We start from the raw sequence: 25,202 nt of genomic DNA on the forward strand, positions 1-25,202 counted from the left end.
TAGCTTTGGTTTGATTTCCCTGTCCTAGGACAGTGATGCCACATGGGGCAGGGCATACACACTGACTGAAATGGTCCTTGAATAGGGCTATCTTTGGTCCTAAATATCACTTTGGCCTTGTTTCTTGTGTGGTGTTCTAGTTTCTTGGCCTGATCAACTTCATCATTAACCCATTTCTCAGTCTTGGGGCGCAGTTTGCAAAAATAAAACAAGATGGACTGCTCTGTGTAAATAAGCTATTGATAAAGCATATTGTATGTAAGCAATGGCATTATAACTTGGTTGCCAAAACTAAGTTTTGGTTGCCAAAACTAAGTGAATGAATTCCTCTGGCAGAAATGGCCTGTTTTATTAATTTGCTTTCCAAAAACTGTCAGATCAGGAAAATATCCTTAGAATGAATGCCACAGAATCTTCAAATTGTTTTACTGAAGTGGAATTTTAAGATGACATATTTTGGGCCTTTAAGTTTCTTTTTCTTCCAGGACCAGTGAATCAGAGTGCAGTTCAGCCATTTTGTAGAAAACTTGAACCAAGTAAAAAGATTGAACTCCTGTCCTCTTTCTTTTCCCTAGTTTCCTGGATTTTTAGGTGGGGAGAATTTTACATAATGGTTAGAAAGGAGTGAGGAGGATTGAAAGTATTTGTTTTAACATTAAAATAATAAAGGTTTTAGCTTTCCTACTTCAATACAAATGGTATGTTCTTTAATTATACAGTGGGACTGTAATGAGGCTGCCCGAGGACTACTTGCCTCAGAATTATCTGTTACAGCAAATCTTTTAAAACTGGTCTGCACTTTGAACAGTTTGTTATATAAGCAACTATTATGAAACAGAAGTGTTTACTTGTAGCTAAGGGAAATATTCAGGTTGTATCCAAACTTATATATAACTTTGTATCGATTCTGAAATAGAACAGCCTAAATTATGAAATTTATCGAGATTCTCTGTAGACTTTAGATATGACTTTTTTCTCCCAGATGTAAAGTATTTTAATTATTGTTTCTCTATTTTTAAGTTATGTACAGAGTGCCCTGAAGATCTTCAAGACAGCAGAAGAAAGCAGATTAGATCGTGATGAGGAAAGGGCCTATGTACTATACATGAAGTATGTGTCTGTTTATAACCTTATCAAAAAAAGGCCTGATTTCAAGCAACAGCAGGTACCTTTTATTTCTGCATTTTTATTTGCTAACTGTTTTTGTACAACAGTTATTGATCTCTAAAAGTTTTAACTAATACTGAAATGTAGATCATATTGTGTAACATAGCATCACGTTCAAACTTATGCAGATAGAAAAGGCACATTGAAGATTTAGTTTCATTACTTGCAAATATATATGTGTATACACACACACTGTATACACATTTTTAATTTGCATTAGACTAGTACAAGTTTATAGCAACATACAGACTCATAATCAGTTTTCTGTTACGATAAATCATTGCTAGGTCAAATGGAAGGATTCAGTTTACTCACACATTAAATAAGAAAAATATGACTGTACTTCAGGATTCAAGGTTTAGTCACTTGTTTTTATGTGACAGCTTTTTATCACTGACACTGTAACCATATTAAAAATCTTAATTTGCAAAATTAATGCTGATTGCTTCCATTTTAATAATTATTACATTTATTTATTTTTTGCTTTTAATCCTTTGAGCAGATGCCTTTCTTCACTTTGCTGAAGCCATAGATAGGGAGGGCAGGGGAGGTGTAAATGAAAAAAAAGAACTGATGACTAGGATAAGTGTTGCTACAGAAAACTGTTGCATTTCAATTGCACCAGAAACAGACAAAAGAACACAATGTCTAGATTAAAGAAATGGGAAGATTTTGGTCGGTGGTTCCATCTTTACTGAGGAACTACCCTGCTACCAGACAATAAATACATAGTAGCAAAATATTGCCTATAAATTTTATACCTAGTAGAGAAGCCATTCTTGAATTAAGAGATTTTTTATTTTGTTCACTGGTAGTAGAATTGCCTTGCCTCATTTAAATTGGCTTAGAGAAGTTAAAGTTCTCTTATTATTTTAAATAACCTTATTTTTCTCCACAATAATGAGACTGATGCAATTTCTTTTGGTGGTTGGTTAAGGGATCTAACTTCAGTTTTATTTAATGGTGATAAAACATTGCTGGTGTTTCTTCTAACCATCAAGGTTATGCTAATAGTAGTTATGGGGTTTTAGATCTAGCTTTGGGGGCTGGCTCCTTGCATTTGGAGGTTCATCCTGTCCACAAATAGCTAGACTGGTCATGTCCTTGGAACATTCTTGGGCATCCTTATCTGCAGATAGAGACAGAGGCCTGCTCAAATTCAAACAGGTTTTTGCATGCTCTTTGATGTTTTTCACAGTATCTATTAAAGTGGAATTTCTTAAAAAGAAGTGTGAAAATGTTTGCTAAAGTAAATATGTTTGAAAAATTTGCAAATTTGGGTAAGTTTTGTAGTTTTGGTGTTTGCTGTTTTGCCTATTATTGTGGGGCCAACTTTTTATGTACTTTTTAGTATTTTGCTTTATTTTTCAAAGTTAGTAGTTACTTTTCTCTGACAAGTTTGGTAGTGTTTTTGTAGCTACGTTATTTTTGTTTTTTTTTTTTTTTAACCTGAGAATATTGGGAGTCAACTTTAATCAATAAGAGATTTTTCTGCTTCCACAGAGTATCTATTGCATTTCCAAAAGGAGAATCTAGTTGAAGGTGACAGTTGTTCAGGTTAGGAAGCTCCCTGTTACTTCATATGCTACAGTTGTTCGGTTCCTGGTTTTCAGTAAAAGGACTATTTTCATTTGCTCTGTCCAGGGTACCACATTTGCTTCTGTTTTAGAACTGTTTTTGTTTTGTTTTATTTAGCCAGACTTCTCCAGTGTGCTTCAAGTATATGAAGTGTTGAATTTACTAACTAAATGTTTTTTGGTTTTCTGCCTTTTAAATCAGGTATGCTCAAAATGTAATGTCACCAGTCTTCTTCAGAAACTTAATCTTTTAGTCTTATTTTACACCAGGATATAGTTAAGATTTAGATAAAACTTGTTAATTTAGCAAGCTCACTAGTAGAGGACACATTACATTTATTGTTTGCTCATTAAAAAAAATCAGTTTATGAACAATTTTTTCAGGGTTAGTGAAAAGGGAAGAAGGCAAATATATTGAAAATATCAGTACAAGTGAAGTCTAGATAAAATTAGAGTGATATTTTTAAATCTTCATGGCATTCTTGATGATTCATTCTAAATATTATTGGTAAACCTTTTTATTTAGGAAATCATGACAGTTGTTTGAATTTGTATGTTCAGGAATAGGAAAGTTCTACTTCTTAAACCTAAGAAACAAACATTTTTGGTTGTATAAGAATTGAATGCTTCCTAATTCTGCCGAATGTGTGTACTATTGAAAATTTGAAAATATTTATACTTACTTTAACTGTGCTCCCTTAAGGGCACAGAGAGCATTTTTCACAAGAAACCTTACTAATAATAAGGGAGTGTCTCTGGGAGTTTGTAACAGGCATGACCAAATTCAAACCATTTTTCAGCATTTAAACAGAGTTAAGCTGAGCATACAGGCTAGCTTCTTAATAGTTTATGTCAAAATATTAATTTAAAAATCATAGCATTTTTTATCAGAGAAATCTTACAATAATGATTACATTGTTTACTATTTTAAAAGTATTATATCAGTAATCAGGACATTGTGCTAACTGAAATAATTACAGTTTCCATTGTAATTTTCAGTTGACACAATATTGAACAAATTGTATGCTATTATTGAAATTCATCGTGAATGGTCCTTTTTATTTATTTAGTCTTTAATCTAGAACAGTAAACTCAACCAAAACATGATCTACTTTTAGGCTACATCGATAGACATGTGATAGCTGTTACCAACAGATTTATTCCACCCAAAGTTCTTGGTGACTGCCTTTCCATGAGCCAGAGGTGGACATTTTTGACCGTTTGGCCTTTCATTCTTTTAATTTTGATTACTATATCATTTGTGATGAACTGTGCTAGTGGGTTCTGTTTGCAAAGTCATACTGACAAGTTGTGGCAAATTATGAGTAGATCCAATAATTAGGTAGCTGAGTCTCACTGCACTACTGTCATGTCTAACCAGTCTTGATTTGAAAATCTCTCTGATTGCAGGATTTAATGAGTGACCTTTTAGAGAAGTGATTAAGAACAAACAAAAAAACTTCATACTGCTTATTAGTAAATTATGTGCCAAACATTTTGTGTTTTTTTTAAGGTAGATTGTAGTATTGATGATTTATTTTCTATCATTTGATTTTTAGTTATTTAAGGTTTCCTCAAATGTGAAACTTGTTTTATGTCTGAAGTGTTTTGACTCCAGTTGGAAAGTGGGTAGCTATTGTAAAATACAGGTGGAAGCAAAAACATCTCAGTTTAAAACAAAGAAAAGAAAACAAACTCTATGCTGAAGATTGATACACAATTTATTGCTTCTGAGACTAGAGGGGGGGAAAAACTAGGTAACCTATTTACTATAGCAAAATATATTATGCTTTTGAAAGCTTTACTTTTTGGCACTTATTTATAAACAGTAAGAGTAGTATTTACACTTTTTAAAAGGTGCCTTATCAATAAGTAAATTTATTACCTACTGGAACTTTTTTCTTGTACTAATGGTGTGACGAGATACTTTTGAAACATTTGGAGAATAAGTTGCACATTTATGTAGGTTAAAAAATTTTTAAAAACTATGTCATTCAATCATAATAATGTATCTAAACTTTCCTTTACATAAGTACCATGATTTTAATGTTTTTAGCATTAGAGCTGTGTACAATGGCCAGTACTAACAGTAGAGGATGGTTTTCCTGTAATTGTAGGACTACTTTCATTCAATGCTCGGACCTGCAAACATCAAAAAGGCTATTGAAGAAGCTGAAAGACTCTCTGAAAGCCTTAAACTCAGGTACAGACATTATTATTATCAAGTGTTTAAAAGAATGTAAACTTAGAAGATAAAAATATTTAGAATTTGTCTATTTATATTAATCCATGTATATAAATCACAATTCCTAGTAATAAGTCCTATGTTAACTGGTACACAAAAATAAAAATCTTGTGCTATGTCATGTTATATTCATGTGTTGTTGACTTTATAAAATGTTTAGAATGATACATTGTTAAGGTATGGTGTATTAGGTTAGAGCCAAGGTCCAGTTTTTTCTAAGTTTCTGACAGGAGTCTTTAGAAAAATACAATTCCTCATATGCTCGTGTTGTAATGTGTTACTGGACACTGTTCTTGTGGGAATTAGTTTTGATCTTCCTGGTTGCAGAAGTTATATATGTTTTTTTAAAAAGTCTAAATTCTAGTATGTCTTTTGAGCTTTAGGTCCTTCACTGATTGGTTGTCTGTAGTTTTTAATATTTTGAACCACTTTATAAGTGAATGAGGCTTTATAGTGAATTTTAGGATTTTAGGATTGTTAAGTCCTTTTAAAAGGAAATTGCAGCAGATTTGAATCATTTAAAAAGTTGCAACAATGCATTAAATAACTTCAACTGGAGAGCATAGAGTTTATTTTCCAGATTTGTGGGCAATTTGAAATAAATCTACAAAGGGCAAATTTACAAGTTGTGGCTTGTAATGAACAATGGCAGCGTCCAATTTCAGTTGGAGGGAGGGTCCAAGGCAGGGTACTAAGTTTATGTAACCAGACTCCTTTACTTTCCCTGAACATGGCAATAAAAGATGGCTTCTTTTTTAACCAGATATGAAGAAGCTGAAGTTCGGAAAAAACTTGAAGAAAAGGACAGGCAAGAGGAAGAGCAGAGGCAGAAACAGAAAAGACAGGCAGCAGGAAGAGAGGATGGTGGCACATCAGCTAAAAGTTCTTCGGAAAATGTATTGGATTCCAAAGACAAAACCCAGAAGGTATTTCGAATTTATTCTGTGAGATAAAAAGACTCTTCTTTTCAGATGATTTGCTTAAGAAGAGTTGAGATAGCAAAACACTTTACCCCCTCAGAAACTATTCTTCCTAAAATATAATTTCTTCTGCACTGTTGAAATTCATGGAAAGATTTCTGCTTTAGTATTTCATAAGCATTTGTAGCTTTCAGCTACAATAATCCATGTTTGTATGTGAATCATCATCAATTTCATTAAGAAGTAATTGTTATTGAATTGCTGTGACATTGGGTTAGGCAATATGTAAAAAGCTGTGAAGAAATCTGGTCTTTTGATTTTTACGAATTCATGTAAGAAATAATATTGCCTTAGAGAGATGTTCATTTATAAGTCAAATGGCTGATTAAAAAAAATAAAAAGACTTCAAAAGACTATGTCTAAGGGCCTTTTTAAATCTCTTCATTTTGTTGCCATTTCAACAGCAGGGCGAACTGCTTTTTGTTATGTTTACTTTTGTTTAGCCTTTTTTATATTGAAAAGAGAATACAATTAAACCCTGTTATGCAGCTTCAATAATCAACTAACATTTGCCATATTTTTGATCTGCATCTCTCCCCTTTTGTTTGGTTAGATTATTTAAAAGCAAGTTCCAGATAACATCATTTTGCTTTAAAATTTCAGAATGCATGTCAAAGGGACTTTTTTTAAAAAGTAAACTCTAGTTTGTATACAATGTTATATTAGTTTCAGGTGTACAACATAGTGAGTTGACATTTATATATCTTAACAATGTGATCACCACCTAAGTCTAGTAACCATCTGTCACTGTGCAAACTTATCACACTATCATTGACTATATTCCCCTTCACCGTTTTCACCCATCCCTCCAACCCCTTTCCCTCTGGCAACCATCATTTGTTTGTTTTTTGTTTCCATGAATACAATTCATGAATCTGTTTTGTGTTTTGTTTGTTCGTTTCTTTTGATTTTTTTAAAAATTCCACATATAAGTGAAATTATGCACTATTTTCTTTCCCTGTCTGACTTATTTCATTTAGCATAATACCCTCTAGGTCCATCAATGTTGTTGCAAGTGGCAGGATTTCATTCTTTTTTGTTGCTGGGTAATATTTCATTGTAAATACATACTACATCTTTATCCATTCGTCTGTCAATGGAGAACTAGGTTGCTTGCATTATCTATTGTAAACAGTGCTGCAATGAACATAGGGGTGCATGTATCTTTTCAAATTAGTGTTTTTGTTTTCTTCAGATAAATAACCAGAAGGAGAATTGCTGGGTCCTATGGCAGTTCTATTTTTAGTTTTTTGAGGAATCTATGTCCTGTTTTCCATAGTGGCTGCACCAATTTACATTCTCCACAATAGTGCGTGAGGGTTCCCTTTTTTCCACATACTCGCCCACACTTGTTATTTATTGACTTTTTGATAACAGCCATCCTGACTGATGTTGAGGTGATATCTCATTGTAGTTTTGATTTGCATTTCCCTGATGGTAGTGATGTTGAGCATCTTTTTATGTTTCTTGGCCATCTGTATGTCTTCTTTGGAGAAATGTCTCTTCAGGTCCTCTGCCCATTTTTTGATCAGATTGTTTAGTTTTTTATTATTGAGTTATATGAGTTCCTTATACATTTCGGATATCAACCCTTATCAGATATGTCATTTGTGAATATCTTTTCCCATGTAGGTTGTCTTCATTTTGTTGATGGTTTCTTTTGCTGTGTAGAAACTCTTTAGTTTGAGAGGTCCCATTTGTTTATTTTTGCTTTCGTTTCCCTTACTCGAGGGGACATATCCAAAAAGATACCAGGAAGATAGATGTCAAATAGTTGTTTTTTGCCATTTGATTTATTTCTACTTTTTAAAATATGTATGTATTTAAGCGTAGTTGCTACACAATATTAGTTTCAGGTATACAATACAGTGATTCAACATTCAGGTACTTTAAATTTGATCACTGCACTAATTCTAGTAACTGATGTTAAATAAATAGTTTACTACCTGTGTTTTCTTTTAGGAGCTTTATGGTTTCAGGACTTACATTAAAGTCTTTAATCCATTTTGAGTTTATTTTTGTATATGGTGTTAAGAGAGTAGTCCAGTTTCATTTTTTGCATGTTATCTGTCTAGTTTTCCTACCACAACTTGTTGAAGAGACTGTTATTTCTTTATTGTATATTCCTGCCTCATTTGTGATAGAGTAATTGACCTTATAAGTGGAGGTTTATTTCTGGGCTCTCCAGTCTGTTCCATTGATCTCTGTGTCTTTTTTTGTGTGTGCCTGTACCATACCGTTTTGATTATTATAACTTTGTAGTATAATTTGAAATCTGGGTACTTGCTGTCTCCAACTTTGTTCTTCTTTCCCAAGATTGCTTTGACTATCTGTGGTCTTTTATGATTTCATATATATATGAGCACTATTCTTTTCCTGTAAAAAATGCCATTGGTGTTTTGATAGGGATTGCTTTGATCTGTGGATTGCTTTGAATAGTGTGGTCATTTTAATGCTATTAATTCTTCCAATCTATGAACATGGTATGTCCTTCCATTTATTTGTGTCCTCAATTTCTTTCTTCAATATCTTATAAAGTTTTCAAAGTATAGGTCTTTCACCTCCTTGGTTAAACTTATTCCTAGATATTTTATTCTTTTTGATGCAGCTGTAAATGGGATTGTTTTCTTAATTTCTCCTTCTGATTGTTATTACTGTGTTTCCCTGAAAATAAGACCTAGCAGGACAATCAGCTCTAATGTGTCTTTTGGAGCAAAAAATAATATAAGGTCTAATATTGTATTTATTGTATTATATTATATTATATAATATAATATTATAAAATTATATTTTACCCGGTTTTATATTACAGTAAAATAAGACCAGGTCTTATATTAAAATTTGCTCCTGATTGTCTTGCTAGGTCTTATTTTTGGGGAAACACGTAGTATATGCAACGGTTTCTATAAATTTTGTATCCTGCTATTTTACTGAATTCTTTTGTGAATTCTGTTATTTTTCTGGTGGATTCATTAGGGTTTTCTATGTATAGTATCATGTCATCTGCAAAGTGATGAGGGCTCTGTAAAGTGATGGCTTTACTTCTTCTTTCCAATTTGGATGCCTTTTCTATCTTTTTGTTGTCTGATTGCTGTGACTAGGAATTCCATTACTATATTGAATAACAGTGGTGAGAGTGGGCATCCTTGTCTTGTTCCTGATCTTAGAGAAAAAGCTTTCAGCTTTTCACCATTGCATATGATGTTAGCTCTGGGCTTGTCACATATGCACTATCATTTTGAGGTAAGTTGCTTCTATTCCCACTTTGTTGAGAGTTTTTTTTAATCATAAATGGATATTGAATTTTGTCAAATGCTTTTTCTGCATCTATTGAGATGATCATATGATTTTTATCCTTAGATTTGTTGATGTATCACATTGTTTTGTGGATATTGTACCATCCTTCATCTCGGATATAAATCCCACTTGATCGTGGTATAGAAACTTTTTAATGTATTGTTTAATTTAGTTTGCTAGTATTTTGTTAAGAATTTTTGCATCTGTATTCATCAGTGACATTGGTCTATAATTTTCTTTTTTTGTTGTCTTTGTCTTGTTTTGGTATCAGCGTAATGCTGGCCTTGTGAATATGTTTGGAAACATTACTTCCTTTTGATTTTTTTTGGAATAGTTTGAGAAGGAAAGGTATTAATTCTTCCTTAAATATTTGGTAGAATTCACCGATGAAACCATTGGTCCTGTGCTTTTGTTTTAGGGGAGGTTTTTTGATTACTGCTTCAATTTCATTGCTAGTAATCAGTCTGCTCAGATTTTCTGTGTCTTTCTAAGTCAGTTTGGGAAGATTATGTTTCTGGGAATTCATCCGTTTTGTCTAGGTTGTCCAGTTTGTTCACTTACAGTTGCTTATAGTATTCTCTTTTAATCCTTTCTATTTCTGTGGTATCAGTTGTTGCCTCTCATCTTTCGTTTTTGATTTTATTTATTTGGGCTTCTCGTTTTTGGTGATGAGTCTGGCTAAAGTTTTATCAATTTTGCTTATCTTTTCAAAGAACCAGCTCTTAGTTTCATTTTGTGTTTTATTTTTCTTCAGTCTCTATTTTGTTTATTTCGACTTTGCTATTTATTATTTCCTTCCTTCTACTCACTTTGGGCTTTGTTTATTCTTCTTTTTCTAGTTCTTTTAGGTGTAAGGTTAGACACCTAAGTTTATTTGAAATTTATCTTGTTTTTTGAGGTAGGCCTGTATCTGAATTTCCCTCTCAGAACTGCTTTGCCCATGTTCCATAGCTTTTGGATTATTGTGTTTCCATTTTCATTTGTCTAAGTAATTTTTTAATTTTCTTGTATTCTTTGTCAACCCATGATTATTTAGTAGCATGTTGTTAAGCCTCCACATGTTTTTGGTTTTCTCTAGTTTTCTTTTTGTAACTGATTTCTGTTTCATACTGTTGTGATCAGAGAAGATGCTTGATACGATTTCAATCTTAATTTTATTGAGACTTGTTTTGTGGCCTAACGTGGTCTATCCTGGAAAATGTTCCATGTGCCCTTGAAAAGAATGTGTATTCTGCTCCTTTGGAGTGGAATGTACTGAAAATTTCTATTAAGTCCATCTGGTCTAATGGGTCGTTTAAGGCCATTGTTTGCTTGTTAATTTCTGTCTGTATGTTCCATTTATTACTGCAAATGGAATATTAAAGCCCCCTACTATTATTGTATTACTTTCTATCTCTCCCTTTATGTTTGTTAATGTTTGTTTTATGTAATTAGATGGTCCTGTGTTGGGTGTGAAATGTTTACAAGTGTTATATCCTCATCTTGGATTGGTCCCTTTATTACTATGTAATGCCCTTCTTTGTCTCTTGTTATAGTCTTTGTTTCAAAATCTGCTTTGTATGATGTAAAATCCTGCTACTCCAGTTTTCATTTTGTTTCCATTAGTCTGAAATGTCTTTTTCTATCCCTTCACTTTCAGTCTGTGTATGTCTCTTTCAATTTGAAGTGAGTCTTTTGTAGGTATTACATGCTTGGGTCTTGTTTTTTATCCCATTAAGCCAACTTGTGTCTTTTGATTGGACCACTTAGTCTATTTATATTCAAAGTAATTATCACTAGCTGTATAGTTATTGCCATCTTATTAACTATTTTCTGGTTGTTTTTCATAGTTCCTTTCTTTGGTGCATTGATTACTTTCTTTAGTGTTTGTTCCTTTCTTTATTTTTTTGTATCTATTATTCTATTATACATTTTTGGTTTGTAGTTACCATGAGATTGATATATGAAAAGCAGTGTTTATTGTGGTCTCTTTTAAGTTTATGGTCACTTATAATCATATTCTAAAATCCCTTTTTTAAAAAAATTTTAAGGAAGACTATTGCAATATGGGAGAGAGATTGAGCTCAATAATTCTTAAACAATATATAGGAGGATTTTTAAATGCTGGTTAGCTAAAATGGAAAAGTATTTGAGTATCTTAGGAGGGGAGGTTGGTCAGTGTGAGAGGTCATCCATGTTTGGTAATTGTCACTTACGGAAGTTAGGCTCTTACCCTCCCACAGAGACTGGAAGACAGGGGCCCTACTTTTGTGTGTGTCTGTGTGGTAAAATACACAGAACAAAATTTAGCACCTTAACTATTTTTTAAGTACACAGTTCAGTGATATTAAGTACATTCACATTGTTGTGCAACCATCACTACTGTCCAACTACTGAACTCTTTTCATCTTGCAAAATAAAAACTATATCCATTAAACAATAACTCCCCAAGTCCCCTCCCCTCAGCTCCTGGGGGCCATCATTCTACCTTCTGTCTGCATGCATTTGACTATTACGGGTACCTCATGAGTAGAATCATATACTATTTGGAAAGCCCTACATTTTTTACTAAGCTCTCCCATGTTTATGTTTTTGACATATTTTACTCCTTTTGTGTGTGCATGTGTATGTATGTGTGTGTGCATGTGACCCTTAATTTATTATAGTTACACCTGATCTTACTACTTTGTTTTTTAACCTTCATTCTAGCTGTATAATTGGTTGATCCACTACTTTTACTGAACGTTTGCCTTTATCAACAAGATGTTTTTCTTTCTGATATCCTCTCATTTTTACTTTTAGCCGTTTTTTTTCCCCCCACTTAAAGAAGTCCATTTAACATTTCTTGTAGTGTTGGTTTAGTGGTGTGGAACTTTAGCTTTTGCTTGTGAATGAAGGAAATTATCTCCTTTCTGAATGATAACCTTGATGGAGGTAGAGTATTCTTTGTTGTAGGTTTTTCTCCGTTTCACCACTTTGAATATTTTGTGCCTGGGAATAACCCAATTTTTAGTTCAATATAAGAAGTACTCTCTCATTAAATTAAGTAAAATTTTCTGGAACAATCTGTGCTTTTAAATTATATTTGGACATTAACTGGAGAAAATTTTGAGGAAATGTTGTGATTCTAATATGCTGCTAGTTATTTTAGCTGTTAACTATTGCCAGAGTAACTTGGTAAGGCCATTACTGTTCATCTGCATTTTTATAAAATGCCAGTACTCTGCACCCTTTATTTCTTTCCTATAGCCTTTCAGTTTCAATGAAGTATTAAATTTGAACTTTTTGTTTCTATGAAAATTTTTGTTTCTATCAAAGTTGAAACTTTTTTTTCTCTGAAATAGATAAATGGTGAAAAGAATGAAAAAAATGAGTCCACAGAGAAAGGTAAGTGGGTACAGAAAGAGAGAGTTCTTTTAGATTACTATTCAGGACTTCTAATCAGAATAAGCTTCAGACTTTACAGAGTGAGACTCCTAATTTTGTGTCTAATCTGTATTTAAGCTTTAGTATTTTTCCTAGCCTGTACAAATATATTGAAAATGTATTCTGAATTTATATATCATAGGGAATATTTATGATAGTATGCACTTGAAAGCATCAAAACCACAGTTTCTATTTGTTTGCTTTTTTTTTTTTTTCCCACAAGATGTAGTTTAGCATAGTGGTCAAGAGCATGGACTCTTAGAAGTGAAACTGCCGAGGTTTGAACATTGGCTCCTTCTCTGAATTTCTGTGTGACCTTGAGCATGTTACTTAACCTCTGTAACTTAATTTCTCCATCTGTAAAGTGGGGATAATAATAGTACCAGTTTCATAGGGTTATTGTGAAGATTAAATGAGTTAATACATGTGAAACTCATAGAACATGTAGTAAACTTTATGTAAGTATTAACTATTACTATTTATGACTCTAGGTTGAAGACTTAATTATTAAAAAGCTTCTTTACTCTCGTCAAAAAAATCCAAACCAGTAATTTTGATGTTATCTACAGGTGGTATTGATACTCTAGTCACAAATGTGTCACCGAAAGAATAAGACTTACACAATTGCCTAAGTTTTTCTCTCAAAAAAGTTTTAACTTAAATGTATTAATTGTGTGTAACACTAAAATATTTAAAATATTGCCACACAATTTTAAAAATAAACTTAGTAAGGTACTTTCCTGAAATCTGTTATCAATTCTGAGACTTGTTTGTATCTGTATGTTCCTTTGTATGTCATTCTACTTAGATATTACCTTTCTCAGTGGTTTGTTCTGAACCTGTTTAGACTGTTTTGTTGTCAAAATGATCTTGATGGTTAGAAAGGGAAGTAGGATTGTTATTAGCAGCTGGATATTTTAGCTTAGGAGATACTATGACTGTTTTTCTCACAGCTCACGCAGAAGAAATAGTTTTTTACATAATTAAGCTCCCTTATGCGTTTTGATCTTTCACTTCAGGTAGTAGAAACTGGAAAAGGAAAATAGCAACATAGAGAATATTTGTTTTGGCTATATATTAAAGGGCTATATAGTAAATATTTTAGGCTTGGGGGCCCGGTGGTTCTGCTATTGTAGCATAAAAGCAGCCATAGATAATATGTAAACAAATTAGTGTAGCCCTATGCCAATAAAAATAGGTGGCCATAGTTTGCCAACTCCTGACATGGAACACAAATAACAAACTTTTGGCTTGTTACTCTGAGGATACTTGAAAATCTAAAATAGCCCCCTAAGACCCCATCAGAGACTCTTTAAGAAGAATATAGAACCTTTCAAGAATTTTTGAGCCATAGATATTTCTTGGTTGACATTTTTCAAATGGCTTAATTTTTAAATAGTATTTTCATGAAATACACATATTAATTTCCTTTATACCAGAACAATGCCAACACCAGATGTAATTGTAACCTCAACAGCAAGTTTTAGTACTTAAGTCTTTATAAACAGAGCATTGAACTAGTGTCTTGATAAATGTCAAAAACACACTATTTCATGTTAGTTTAAAAGGTAATAAATAGTATGATGTGATAGCAAGTATATGACACCCAGTACACTTCACATCTTAGAAAAAGCTATGCTTGTCCTGTGTTTAGTGATATGATAGCACACAGAACTGCGTGTTTCTTTTCACTTATATTATCTCACTTTTCTTTTCACTTATATTATCTGTTTCAAGGATTAATCACAGCAAAGGAACTATACACAATGATGATGGATGAGAAAATCAGCCTGATTATAATGGATGCCCGAAGAAGTCAGGATTATCAGGATTCCCATATTTTAAATTCTCTCAGTGTTCCTGAAGAAGCCGTCAGTCCAGGGTGGGTCATTGTGTTTTTAGATAAATGGTAAACTGTGGACAGCAGTAAATATTACTCCTTAGCATCTACGTGTGATAAAATAATGTTTCCTTGTCCTGTTGACCTTTCCATTTTTTGCTCTTTAATGGCATACCTTATCCTTTCCAAAGGGTAAAGGACCTTCCAGTCTGACTGTTTTCTCCTGTCTGTGACATTTGGAGTCTTACTAGAAAAGAAATGAAGCTGCCTTTGTGTGCCCTCTCTCTTCAGCTGTTTGTTGACGAAGTTCTCATACTAGTTTTTATTTATGAACTTCTGAAGCATATATACCAAATTGACTAAAATTGTGAACTAATTGAATTGTTTTTTTATTTTGAAATTTCCCATAGTTTTATCTGTGGTAAAAAGAGTACACAAATACTTTTGAAGGAGAAGCAGTATAGCTAAATAATTAAGAAAGAACAGAGGCACTGTAATCAGGTTATAACTGTCTCTTATTAGCTGCTTTACTACTAGCTAGTTACCTAACGTCTCTTCAGCCCATGTTTCCATCTGTAAAATTGGGGTAATAATAGTACCTATCTCAGAAGTTTGGGAAGTTAAAAGAGAAATTTTATACAAATACACAGTTAGCACAGTGCCTCACACTAGTATGGATTTACTAAAAAAAATTTTCTTTCTCTTTTTCGATAATAAGGCCTTTAACATATAAAATAATTTAAAGTTACTTCCATGGAAATATTGTACATTAGAAACTGTCACAACAGTGACAGATCTGAAATTCCAGATCTAGGCCTATTTTCACTATTTTGAGTATTGTATAAATTATGTAACCTCTCTGGGTCTCAGTTTATGGGACTGGATTCGTTGAAATCTATGGTCCATTCTAGGACTAACTTAACATTAAGAAGATACATTTTTTAAATTAGGTAATAAAACATAAAATAAATACTATATTAAATATTAAATTTAATAATAAATTTAATAAATTAAATTAAATATTAAAATATTATATAAAATAAAATATTATGTTTTATAATAATAAACTATTATTATTTTACTTAAATAAAATAAAATAAAAAGTAAAACTTTTTATTACCTAATAAAAAATTAGGTAATAAAACGTGCATAGTTTGGGGCACATTGCAGACGCTTGATAAATGTTTGACCTGAAGAATAGAGTGCTTTATAAATATGCCATTTGTTTGTTTGTTTATCTGATTTTTTAAAACTGAACAGTTCAGCTTGATGATTTAATTTTTTACAAAACAAGGTGGGCTCTGCCATTCCCTCTATCATTCTTCTACCCTGACCCACTAAGCTAGTAAGTATGCTAAATGTGGGATTAGCGTGCTTAGTCTAATCAAGTAGCTGTGAATACATTTATTCCTATGAATACTTCCTATCCTAAGTATTCAGCCTAGTAAATTTTCAAAAACTGAATGCACCCATTTAGGTAGCATCTGGACCAAGAAACAATATTATCATCACTCCAGAAGTCTCTCACGTGCCGCCTGTCAGTTACTACCCATATCCCTACTCACCCAAGGGAACCACCAACTTTTAACAGTATAGACTCATTTTTGTAGTTTGTATAAATGGAAACATACAGTCTATAGTCTTTTATGTCTGGCTTTTTGTATTTAACTTTATGTTTGTGACTCATCTATTTTATTGTGTGCAATTGTAATTCATTTACTCTTATTACTATACAGTGATCTGTTGTGTGAATATAGCATAGTTTATTGATCTGTTTTATTTTTAGGATTATCCTTTATTGGATGTGATGCTGTTTTTCCATGTATATAGAGATACATGTTTTCCTGTTAAATAAATTGTTTAAGTAAAGGATGACTTTCAATTAAATAAATTAACTCAATAAAATATTAAATAATTAACAAGGTCGAGCAAAGATGCAGCGGTGTGTGAAGATGATACATGAAAGAGTGAAGTTTGGGAAACTGTGGTTGATAACTATTGTTTTCCAAAGTGTTTTCTGCATGATACTAATCTTGACTTTTAAGACAAAGAGTATTTAGGCAAATACATCCTTAGAGCAGAAATAGTCCTTAAGAACATCGCATTTCAATTTTTCTCAGTCTTTGTTGACCAGGCATCCTTTTGATCTCAATATGTGAAGTGAGAATTAAACTATGTGACAATATTTTATATTTCTTCTTTTTTCTTTATATCCTAATAGATGCAATAACCAACATTATTATATAGGAACAGGATTTTTTTTCTTTTAAATAATCTAAACCATTTAGTTGTACTTATGAATAAAGGTTTTACCAGTCCTGCCAGCTTGCCTGGGTGCTTTGCTAGTAATAATGCGGAGTTACTTACCAGGAGAAGCAAATCTGTATTATTCATTCAATTATTCAGCAGATATTTACTGAGCACTTATGGCCTGGGTTACTATGGTTCTAAGCCATTTAGCTGGGGCTAAACCATTGGTCAGACAAAAATCTTTGCTTCATGGAGCTTATATTTTATTAACAGGGAGATGGGGTAGGTGAGACAGACAATAAACTTAAAATGTATGTCTGTTGTTGATTAGTGCTACGGAGATGGGTGTGTCAAGCATGTGTGTTGGAGTGGGTATTAAAATTTTAATCCAGGAAGGCTTCATGGAGAAGTTACTGCTGAGCATATCTTGAGATGAGGGAAATGACTGTTGGCAGTTATCTGAGGGCAGAGGGTTTTAGACCCAGGGGACAGTAAGAGCAGAGGCACCTAGGCAGGAGCATACATGGATAAACCAGATATTACAAGGAAGCCAGTGGCTGGAGTGGAGTGCAGTGGAATAATGGGACAAGTACATAGTGATGAGTATATTGAGATAACAGGATCTGGGGGAGAGGCCAGGAGGCAGGCCCATTGTAAGAACATTAGCTTTTCTGTGAGCAAAAGGGGAGGTGCATAGCATGCTTTAATATAGAGTTGATATAATTCACAGTTTATGATGTAAAAGGCAACACAGCATAGCAGCTAGGAGCGTGTCCATGAGCCAGATTGCCTGAGTGAATTCTGGCTTCACTTGGTAGCTATAACTTTGGAGAGGTTACTTAATCTCTTTGTGCCTCAGTTTCCCTACCTATTAAATGGGGATAACAACGCCTACTTTATAGCATTGTGAGGATTCAGTGAGGTTCAATGAGAATAAAGCATTTAGCATAGTATCTGGCACATAGTATATGCTGTGTTTGTTAAATAAATTTGGCTATTTGGTTAACTAATAATTATCTGCATAGGTATAAGAGAATGGAAATATAAATAATGTTATCCAGGTGATCTCCCAATTGTTCATACTTGTCTGAGATAGGTGCTCAGACGACTTCCTCTGTTTTCAGTTTTGGCCCCTGTTTTTGTAAAAGGTCATAATTGAGTCTACTTCTTTTAGTGTCTAATAAATACTAAAATATATTCCAAATTTATACAGTGGTGAAATTGTTAAACATTGTAGGGTATTTAATATCTTACCATACAGTCTGACCTTAGAAAGGAATCTGTCTTAAAAGTTTGCTATGGTGTGATACAGACTGTAGAACAAAACTCAGTGTCTTCTATGAGTATATTAGGACCTCTCATCTACTTTTGCCTCAATACAAATGTTAATACATTTCAGAGTCACTGCTAGTTGGATTGAAACAAACCTCCCAGATGACTCTAAAGACACATGGAAGAAGAGGGGGAATGTGGATTATGTGGTACTTCTTGACTGGTTTAGTACCACAAAAGATTTACAACTTGGAACAACTCTACGGAGTCTGAAAGATGCACTTTTCAAGGTTAGCAAGTTTCCTTGTTAGCTTACTGAAATTGTAAGCCTTCTCTGGTTGTAGAAAGGTATATTGACTAGTTTATGTTAAGGACAAGAAGATCCGTTATGCTTTAGTTGTAGATTTTTTGTAAATTTCAATTTAAAAAACTAGCTTTGAATTACCAAATAACAGTAAACTTTTCTATAGGATATAAGAATTTTCAGAAATATAAATTGTCTGAAAAAGTGTTATTTTTTGTTTTAAGAATTAGATTATGAAACAAAAAGGCAAAGGAAGAAGTCACTAAGGAAAAAACGATCGATAGATTTGACTTCATAAAATAAAAACTTAGGTGTGAAAAACTACCAAAAGATTAGAAGGCAGAAAACAAACAGAAAGATTTTGCAACAAATATGGCAGTGATTTAGAATACCTGAAATCCGAGGAGCTTTTACAAATAAGTAAGAAAATTACTTAAGATAAAATGGTAAAATAAGATAGACATAAGCAGAAGAGGTAATGCAAGTGACAGAAACATAAAAAATGGTCAACTTTACTAGTAATCAGAGAAATGCCTATTGAAACAGTGAGTGCCATTTTTACTGATCAAATTAGCAAAGTCAAAAAATAATAGTTTAATTTGTTACACGATTAAATAGTGATGGCACTGACTGCTGGTTAGGAGGGTCAATTGATAAAACACTGCCCTCCAGGAGAGCAATTTTAAAACAATTAGTGCTTTAAAATAAGGAATGATACCGAAATATAGGTTGAAATGTGAAACTGCCAATATTCAACTAGTTTTGACCTACAAAAGTGACGATTTCATACAGTTCAAACTAAGATACATGAAAGTTTAGTGTATGATGAAGATGACATAACAAATCAGTGAGGAAAAGGTGGATTGAAATGAATGGTTTGGGCACAGCTGGATAGCCAGTAAGTAAAAGAAAGGGGACCCCTGCCCTATTTCTTAGACCACACTAGATTCCAAGTGGGTCAAAGATAAAAAGATGTCTATTGAAACAATAAACTAGGAAAAAATACTAGGAAAAAATACTATCTTGATCCTAAATCAGGACATCGGTAAGGAACATCAGTATATTTGTGTTAAAAACATCATTAAAAAAAATTATAAATAAAGTAAAAATCAATCAGGACAGATGTTCGTAATATATATGACAAAGATATATTTTCTTAAATATTCAGAATACACTCACTGTTTACTAAGAAAATAGCAAACTCTATAGATTCGTTAAATCACAGAATATAAATGGCTAATAAACATATTAAAAGATGTTCAGTTTCACTAATGAATACTAAGTAAAACAAGATAACATTTAATGTCCACCAGTTTGGTAAGAATTACAAAGATTTATAATGGGCATTCTTATACACTATTGGTAAGTGTATAAATTGCTATCGTCTTTTTGAAGGGCAATTTGGCAGCATCTACCAGATTTTTAAACCAACAGTTTTACTCCTAGGAAATTATCTTATAGAAATAACAAATATATTTTTTTGAAGATCATTTCAAAGATTAGCAGTATATATTAAGAGCCTAAAAATGTTCATGTGTCTTGCAGCAACTCCACTTCTGGGGATTCTCTCTAATGGAGTTGATTGGGTGTGTGCATGTACAAGGAAGGGTCTTCAGTGTTATCTCAGCACTGTTTGTAAATTTGTAATTAAATGGGGAAAAATAACAATAAGTGTTCAAATGATTGATGTGTGTATGTGTGTGTGTGTGTGTGTGTGTATGTATGTAAATGTGTGTATGAAATAGAATATTATGTGGTCATAACAAATGATACATAGCTCTTTATTAATAAAAGACGTTCATATAATAGAAAAGCAGCATCATAAAAGTTTCATTGTTTTGTAAAAATGAAGTTTAAAAAGTATTTCTATGTAGAAAATGAAGAATAAACTCTGAAGTGTTAAAAGTGTTATCTCTGAGTTGTGAGGTTATGGATGATTTTTATTACATATTAACTTGTTTTTTTTCTCTTCTAAGATCATGGATTACTTGTATGGTTTTAAAAACCTGATCTAGCCATTTGTTTCATTTAATGTTGAATTTTTAATTTGGCTATCTTTTTTTTTAATTATTTAGAAAATGAATTGTGAAGAGAGTAATTTTAAAATTCAGATTTGTTGTATTTGTAGCTGTTGTATAAGAGACTGCTGCCATATTAAAAACACTCTTTCCTTATTTTATAGTGGGAAAGTAAAACTGTCCTGCGCAATGAGCCTTTGGTTTTAGAAGGAGGCTATGAAAACTGGCTCCTTTGTTTTCCCCAGTACACAACAAATGCTAAAGTCACTCCACCCTCACGAGGCAAGAATGAAGAGGTGTTTATCTCATGTATGTATGTGAAAATTTTTGTTTACAATTACTTCAGTAAAATAAACTTTAAAACAAATTATTTATGTTTTTAAGGTAATGTTCTTGGTTGTGTGTGCATTTGTCCTGTTAGATAGCAGTTTGTTTCCAGGCATAAAAAATACAAGATGTCTACAGCCTGGAAGTTACTGTTCAATTCTGTCAGACTGTTGTTGCTGCCTCATTTAGTTTACATTAACTATCACGTATAACATGCCTGAGGTATATCAGTACTGTTTATGGGGTTTGCTGTTCTCTCAATTTATCATTATTCTTTTGGGAATTTTAGTGGATTTTACTTATCCCTCACTGGAAGAATCAGTTCCTTCTAAACCTACTGCACAGATGCCACCTCCTCCTATAGAAGTAGATGAAAATATAGAATTGATAAATGATCAAGATGAGAGAATGGGACCACTGAATATATCAATGCCAGTTGAACAAATAGCTGCTTCTAGTAGATCTGATGTTTCACCCATAATTCAGCCAGTGCCTATTGTAAAGAACTTTCCACAGGTATGTTCTTGATTTTCTTTTAACTTTGTCTCTTTTTAAAAAAATATTACATTAAATATATAATATAGAAATGAAGTTTTATATATGTAATATTTTAAAAAGAAAAATATCAGTGAGAAGAATCTATATATTTTGGTACCTTTTTTACTATAAAAAATTTTCATTATAATTCAGTTCTATTGCCACAGCAACATTAAAACAGATAATTTGAAGGATTTTTAACCCAGCTGGCGGTCCATTTACTACAGGCAGTATCAATAAAAGATTGCATTACAACAGTGAACTTGAACACTTTCAAGTTGGTTTTTCTTTGTTTTTTGTGTTATTTAACCCATAGTATTTTCCCAAATAATTTGGCTTAGAGATGATAGATATATGATGTCAGTATTTTGGTTTTGAAACAGCACTTTAGTTTCATTTCCTTAGAATTTGACACGTAAATAACAGGCGTGTTTTATCTATTATTGAAAAGATTTTAAATTACCAAGATATTACAATTTAAAAAAAATTGCAACCTTTTCTTCTTCATTAGATTTTTATGTAAGGGAAGTTTGACTAATTCTCCCCTATACGTTTTCCAATGAGATTTTTTTAGCATTCATTTTTAATTTTTTTTCCCCTCAGATATATTTAAAAGAGTATTTCACATTTGAAGTGGATGACATTTGATTTGTGGGGCAGGCTAAGAATAGAAAATTTAGTCCTTTTTTGTTATAAAATGAGGTGGTTCATTCATGTTTTTAAAATCTTCTGCTTTCAATATTTCAGATTAAATTTTAAGAACTAAGTACTTGATTAAACAACTTTTCTTAAAATGTAAATTTAAGAATTTTTTTAAAAAGCTTATGTTATTGTACTTTCTTTCAATGTAAATCAGTATGTTATTTGAACCCTAATACCTTTGTGACTTTGAAATATGTGAAATTTGTCAAAGATATTTTGAGGATTTTCTATATGAAATACAACATGAAGATTTACAAGTATAATTAAGCCATGGATTCTGTCTGATGTTTACGAGGAGAGATTTGTACAAAATCAGCCATAGCATAAGGCAGAATATCATAATTGCTCTAATAATCACTGGAAAACAGAGCAAGGAGAGAAATTCTGACAGGGTATCAAGGAGTTCTTTATGGAGTTTTTATCTGGGCTTTGAGAGTATAGTAGGATTTGAGGATGGAAACGACAGTAGAAATTTGTATGACTAAAAGGACCCGAGAGTAGTTCTGACATGCTTGGACACAACTCTCTGTTAGAGAAAGGCAACTGATAGTAGATAAGATTGGAAAGATGGACAAGACAGACTTGCATCAAATTGGAATTTTATCCTATAGGCCCAAGGAAAGCACTAAAGAATTTTAAACCTCAAAATAAAATGATCATAGCTTGTATGCTTTTAAGATGAAGGAAAAATAGATTGGGTTACCAAAATGGGGATGTAAACATTTATTCTGGTTCCTATCCAACCTTTTATAGTTAACCTCATCTGTATAGTGGTTCTTCCTACTTTATTCTCAAATGTAGAAAACGAGTTGGGGGGGGATCCTTTTTTTTGAAGTGAAGGGGCTAAAAGAAGTGAAGAACCAAGGAGTGATTTCTCCTTCACTTTTCTTCCTATAGTATTATTTTCTAGTGGGAAAACATGGAATTCATTTTATAAGAACACTATGCATGTTGTTAATGGCAGATATTCTTATAAGTTCTCATTTTTGTTTCAGTAAACTGTATTCTTAAGAAATTATGTTAGGGTCATTTCTAACAATTTTGTAGGGTTAGTATGCTGTTAAATTCAAGTATAACTTTTGACTCATTAAATCAGGAATTTAGATAGTTTATAACTCAACTTGTAAGTAGCATCCTATCTCTTATAAAAGTTGTTATGGAATATTTTATTCATTTCCTCAGCAACATGTTTATTTACTACATGTTAGGTACAGTCTATACCCTCCTGGAACTTACTCCAGGAGGGAAGAAAGATTTTAAACAAATAATTAAAGTTGTTTAATCAGAATCCCAATAAGTAACATTAGGAAAAGTATACTATTAGGAGAGTATATATCAGGTGACTGGGCTCGTTTTAGGGATCAGCAGTCTTTTCTACGGGAGAGGTATTCACACCAAGATCTAATGTGGTGGTGGGTATTATCTAGATGAACAGCCTGAGTTGATAAGGAGCATGGCATCTTTGGAGAAATTTTAAAAAATAAAAGGAAAGTATGGCTGGTATCTAAAATGGTGTGAGCTAAGATTGAAGTAATAGGCAGAGGTAAAACCATACAGGGCACGGTAAGGATTTTAGATGTAATCTGAGTGGCTATTTAAAATAGGGTTTTAAGTAGGTGAGGAACATGGTCAGATTTGTGTTTTATAATGATTACTCTGGCTACAATGTGGAGAAATAGATTAGAAGGAAGGCAAGAGAAGAGATGGGGTGACTTGTTGGAAGCTATGTAGAGAATGTAGGCATGGACTTGGTGCTGATGGAGATGAAAGGACAGATACAGGAGGAAAATCATCAGACTGCAGAAGGGCAGGGAGAGAACACAGGAAATTCAGTTTTCTGGTTTGAGCAACTATTTGGATAGTGGTTACACCCATGAGATAAGGGGTGGAGGAAATCATGAATTTAATTTTGGCCATATTAGGTTTGTGGTATATGTGAAACACTCACATGGAGTAGGCAATTGAATATGTGGAAATGGCACTTAAGTCTAGGTATTCCCAGGGCTAGGTTTTATGCTTCAGAATGAACTCTTCCATACACAGAACACACCAGAGTATACTGACAGTGTGGAATCAAGAAGAAGTAAGTGCCAGTGCCTTATGAGAAATTTTGACATTGAGTAATTTACAAATAGATATTCTGGCAGATGTTGTCTCCACAAAACGGTGGTTCTTTTATCACAACTTGCTTTCAAGAACTGAGGTTGTGTTCCTGGATTTTGACAAAAGTATGTTTTGTTCTTTTTTTGTTGATATAGATTGATCGTACTAAAAAACCAGCAGTCAGATTGCCTGAAGATCATAGAATAGCATCTGAAAGTACAGATCATGAGCAACAGTCTCCTGAGAATGGAAAAGTTGTTCCTGATCGTTCCACAAAGCCAGTATTTCCCCCTCCAACTGCCATGTTAACAGATGAAGAAAAAGCTCGTATTCATGCAGAAACTGCTCTTCTAATGGAGAAAAACAAACAAGAAAAAGAACTTCGAGAAAGACAGCAAGAGGAACAGAAAGAGAAACTGAGAAGGGAAGAACAAGAACAAAAAGGCAGAAAGAAACAAGAAGCTGAAGAAAATGAAATCCCAGAGAAGCAACAAAAGGCAGAAGAAATGGAGAAGAGAGAAAGTGAACAGGCCAAGAAAGAAGATAAAGAAACCCCAGCAAAGAGGGGCAGAGAAATAACGGGAGTAAAAAGACAAAGTAAAAGTGATCATGAAACGACCGATGCCAAGAAGTCTGTGGAAGACAGGGGGGAAAGGTGTTCAACCCCTGAGGTGCAGAAAAGGTCAGCAGGAGATAGGCCCCACGCCTCTGTAGCAGGAGACTCAAGTTCAGCCAAGGTAAGCAGAAGCAAACAGTACAGATTGCCAACTAAATGAAATAGAATATACCCAACTAAATGAAAAACTAAATGCCAACTAAATGAAAAAGATGACCCAGTAGCACTGCATAAACAGGGCAGACATTTTAAGGCGTTTTTTTTATGTTTGATGTATGATCATCAAAAGACTAGAGTAAAATACACTATTCCTTTCAGTATGGAGGAATTAGGTGCAAATGCTTATATGATAGAGTTTGTATCTGCTTAGAGTATGTCCCAAATCAGTGACATCGAGATGGCCTAACATTTGTCTTTGTGTATAATGATTTTTTTTGTTTTTTGGTCAGGTCTGTCATTTTGTTTGTTGCTTCATGTAATCAATAATTTTGGCAATAACCCCATTAATGTTGCCTTTCTCTACCCTAGGCTATCCCCCAAAATTGATTCCCATAACTTTTGG

The 25,202-nt window shown here is 33.0% G+C and overlaps 1 protein-coding gene across 3 annotated transcripts in view; it reads left to right on the forward strand.

Annotated features, from left to right (window-relative positions):
• The window catches only part of USP8 (ubiquitin specific peptidase 8), a 51,587-nt gene that overhangs the window by 12,490 nt on the left and 13,895 nt on the right, over positions 1–25,202 (forward strand). For all 3 annotated transcript variants that reach the window (XM_081049895.1, XM_081049897.1, XM_081049896.1), the window contains 9 exons: positions 1,021–1,165; positions 4,862–4,947; positions 5,753–5,915; positions 12,590–12,632; positions 14,409–14,553; positions 18,161–18,323; positions 20,520–20,664; positions 20,972–21,198; positions 24,180–24,761. In XM_081049895.1, the coding sequence (XP_080906021.1) occupies positions 1,021–1,165; positions 4,862–4,947; positions 5,753–5,915; positions 12,590–12,632; positions 14,409–14,553; positions 18,161–18,323; positions 20,520–20,664; positions 20,972–21,198; positions 24,180–24,761 (1,699 nt within the window). The remainder of the gene's footprint in view (positions 1–1,020; positions 1,166–4,861; positions 4,948–5,752; positions 5,916–12,589; positions 12,633–14,408; positions 14,554–18,160; positions 18,324–20,519; positions 20,665–20,971; positions 21,199–24,179; positions 24,762–25,202) is intronic.

This window comes from Rhinolophus hipposideros (assembly GCF_964194185.1).
Source record: "Rhinolophus hipposideros genome assembly, chromosome: 5".
NCBI lineage: Eukaryota > Metazoa > Chordata > Mammalia > Chiroptera > Rhinolophidae > Rhinolophus > Rhinolophus hipposideros.